The sequence below is a fragment of the Rhagoletis pomonella genome, unplaced genomic scaffold (genome assembly GCF_013731165.1).
Source record: "Rhagoletis pomonella isolate Grant_MI unplaced genomic scaffold, Rhpom_1.0 Rhpom_scaffold_00063, whole genome shotgun sequence".
Lineage (NCBI taxonomy): Eukaryota > Metazoa > Arthropoda > Insecta > Diptera > Tephritidae > Rhagoletis > Rhagoletis pomonella.
In genome coordinates this window covers 222304-225849 of record NW_023458617.1, presented here as the reverse complement: position 1 = coordinate 225849, position 3546 = coordinate 222304, and the positions used below count along the sequence as shown (strand labels likewise).

The 3546-nt window shown below is 36.9% G+C and overlaps 1 protein-coding gene across 1 annotated transcript in view; it reads left to right on the top strand.

The window, feature by feature from the left end:
• LOC118749834 (piggyBac transposable element-derived protein 2-like) overlaps window positions 1–3043 on the top strand; it is a 16548-nt gene extending 13505 nt beyond the window's left edge. The window contains exons 5-7 of the mRNA XM_036484614.1: window positions 1862–2121; window positions 2295–2414; window positions 2478–3043. Coding sequence (XP_036340507.1) covers window positions 1862–2121; window positions 2295–2414; window positions 2478–3043 — 946 coding nt within the window. The remainder of the gene's footprint in view (window positions 1–1861; window positions 2122–2294; window positions 2415–2477) is intronic.
• The last annotated feature ends 503 nt before the right edge of the window (window positions 3044–3546 follow it).

Sequence of the window (3546 nt, the reverse complement as noted above, 5' to 3'; positions counted from 1 at the left end):
TGGTACACTGGGGAAACTATTGACACTGGTGAAACTGGTAACACTGATACACTGCGGAAACTGGTGACACTTGTACACTGGTACACTGGTGAAACTGGCGACACTGGTGACACTAGCGGCACTGTCGACACTGGTGACACTGGCGACACTGGTGACACTGGTGAAACTGACGACACTGGCGACACTTGTGACACTGGTGACACTGGCGACACTGGTGACACTGGTGAAACTGACGACACTGGTGACACTGGCGACACTTGTGACACTGGTGACACTGGTACACTGGTGAAACTGGTGGCACTGGTGAAACTGGTGACGCTGGTACACTGGTGACACTGGCGACACTGGTGACACTGGTAACACTGGGGACACTGGCGACACTCGTGACACTGGTACACTGGTGACACTGGCAGAGCCGAAGACTCCCGACACTGGTACACTGGTGACACTGGTGACACTGGCGACACTGGTACACTGGTGACACTGGCAAAGTGCGAATAGACACTCCCTAAAAACATTGCGAATATTGTGAAACAATCACTGTACGAATAACTACTTTGACTATGTAGTACATTCAAATTTATTATGTATGTATGTATATATGTTTGTAAGTATATCTATTAAGTTTATTAATAGTTTTATAACACTGATAAATTCATGCATTTCAACATTTCACTTAATATTACTTCCAAAATTACTTGTACAAGTTCCCAGTAAAAATATTTGTCATTTAGAGGCGAGCGCCCGCTCGTGGGTGTCACCATAATATTGCTATAACTTTTGAACTACTTGTTGTCTAAACCTGCAGCTTTCCCAAAACTGTCCGTATATATTTGTCTTTAATGCTGCATTAAAAAAAACAAAAATTTTAAACTTCATAACACAACTTTTGCATTTGTAAAAACCACCTCCTTAATTTTTATAAAAATGTTAAAATATCCGCCATTTCATTTTAAATAAGTATTAAGAAGTGCAGTTAGACTCATCTTCTTCAGAATAGTAACTAGTTTATTGTGTACAAATTGCAAATCAATCGATACACAAACGTCTGAGATATAGCGAGTTTAATTGAAAACTTCGCAAAAATTTTCGGTAGTGAAAAATCCGGTTTTGTGGCTTTTTCGACATAAAGGCATGAGTAAAAATTTGGTTAACCCTTTCTCTGCATTTGGTTAATATATTGTACAAAAAAATATCTGCCATTCGTTGGCCTGAAAATGTTAAACTATTACAGCTTAAAAAAATGAGGCTTTGGAAACTATAACATTCTGTTTTCATTATTATGAAAATTTATGAACACAGGGTAAAGAACGGTGATTTTATATAAGTTTGAAAAAATGTCCACAGAGGAAAATATAAATTTCTTAAAGGACATGAACAAAATTGAATATTTTGAATAAGTAATGAAAACATTTCTCTATAATTATGTACCTAAAATAAAAGTCAACATTTCACTCTTCAATAACAAATAAATACACTTAAACAATTTTGCAATAAAAAAATTAATAAACGCTCCCAAAAAAAAGTGTGCAATATATTGTACAAATGCACGCAACTCTAATGTACAATATAGTGTACAAATTGAATTTGGTCAATATCTTGCACAAATGACACGAAAGGTTGTTAAATTACACTCAGCATAGAAGTGGCCGTTGAAGCAAAACCAACATGTTAGACTCTGCTGCTTGCACGAAATTTGAAATTTGGAGAAGTATTTATAAGAATATTGGAGTAGCTTGTTTTTCATAGAAATATTTTGTACACGCGTAGCACATTAGTTCACATATTGTAATTGTGAGTCAGTCAGAGTATTTTCATTTATAACTTAAAAAGCTCCTATAATATGAGTTCGTGTAAAAAGGGTTTATCTGAGCGAAATAGTTGATATACTGGATAAGATAGATTCAAATTTATCTGATTTAGAGGAGGAAAATGATAGTTTCGACGAAGATGCAAACGATGCTGAAACTCATGTGTTAGCCGAAATAAATATCGATCCTGAGGACGACATTCTTATAGATTCTTCTATAAGGCGCAAATTTAACAAAGAAAACGTTCTTGAGTCAAGCTTTTCCGATTTCCGGGAAGAGGTTTTCGAAGCGATCGAATCGGAAGATGAAGGTGAGGTGAAAATTCAAGCAATGCTCAATTCGTTGTTACAGACAAGAAGATGATCACATGGAGGAAACTAAACTATGAGCCAAGCCCATTTTCTTTCGAGTCAAGTTCTTTTCAAGGAAGCGAAAATTCTGAGAACCCATTTTACTACTTTAAACAGTTTTTTACTCCCGAAGTATTCGAAAAGGCAACATTTTATACAAATTTGTATGCTACGCAGAGAAACGTTACAGGATATAAAAATGCCACAAAGGAGGAAATCGAAATTCTAATAGGTCTGCAAATTGCTATGGGAAGTATGCAATTACGGAGAATGTCAATGTTTTGGGATCCGACTTTAGGTGTTACACTTTTTAAAGATTCAATGACAATGAGACGATTTGCACAGTTGCGTACGCTATTACATTTCACCGATAATTTGAAAATACCCAAGGAATGTGGTGACAAATTTGTGAAAATACGTCCGTTAATAGATGCTATTAGGAATCGATGCCTTGAAGAGCCGGTTGAACAAGATGTGTGCATTGACGAACAAATAATACCTTTCAAAGGAAGACTTTCTTGTAAAGTTTATCACAAAGGGAAGCCAAACCCATGGGGCATAAAGAATTACGTTCTTTGCGGTAAATCGGGCTTTCCTTATGACTTTGAGTTATATCAAGGAAAACAAACTTGTTTAGACCCGCAAGTTTTAACAAAATATGGATTCTCGACCGCAATTGTCCTACATCTATGTAAAAGACTAGTCAACAGTGGACATAATCTTTATTTCGACAACTTTTTCAATTCATACAACCTGCTTGAAATTCTTACACATTTGAAAATTAATGCAACTGGGACAGCACGCATAAATAGGTTCGGGAGACCTACGCTGGGCTCAGACAAAGAACTGCAAAAAAAGGGCGTGGCGCATACGAATGTTTAGTGAGCAACGATCGTAAAATATGTCTCGTAAAGTGGCAAGATAGCAGACCAATACATATTGCTTCAAATTTCGTTGGAACAGGAGAAGAAGATATTGTTAAAAGATACTGCAAGCAATCAAAGAAAATGATAGAAGTAAAAAGGCCAGAAATAGTGCGGAGATATAATGCATCGATGGGCGGCGTTGACTTGTTGGATCAGCTAATAAGTTATTATAGAATATTTCTGAAGTCAACTAAATGGACACTGAGGATGGTATCTCATTTCACTGACTTCGCTTTGGTAGCTTCTTGGCTGTTATATCGAAAAGACTCCGCTATTCAAAATGTTCCGAAAAAACTCATAATGGACTTGTTACATTTTCGAATGGCAGTCGCAACACCTTGTGATGTTCTCCAAAAATAGCGAAATGCGGAAGCGAGGAAGACCACGGCAAAATCTCGAAATAAATCTTGAACCATCGACCAGCAATAAAAAGTATGAGGCACGACCAGATAAGGAAAT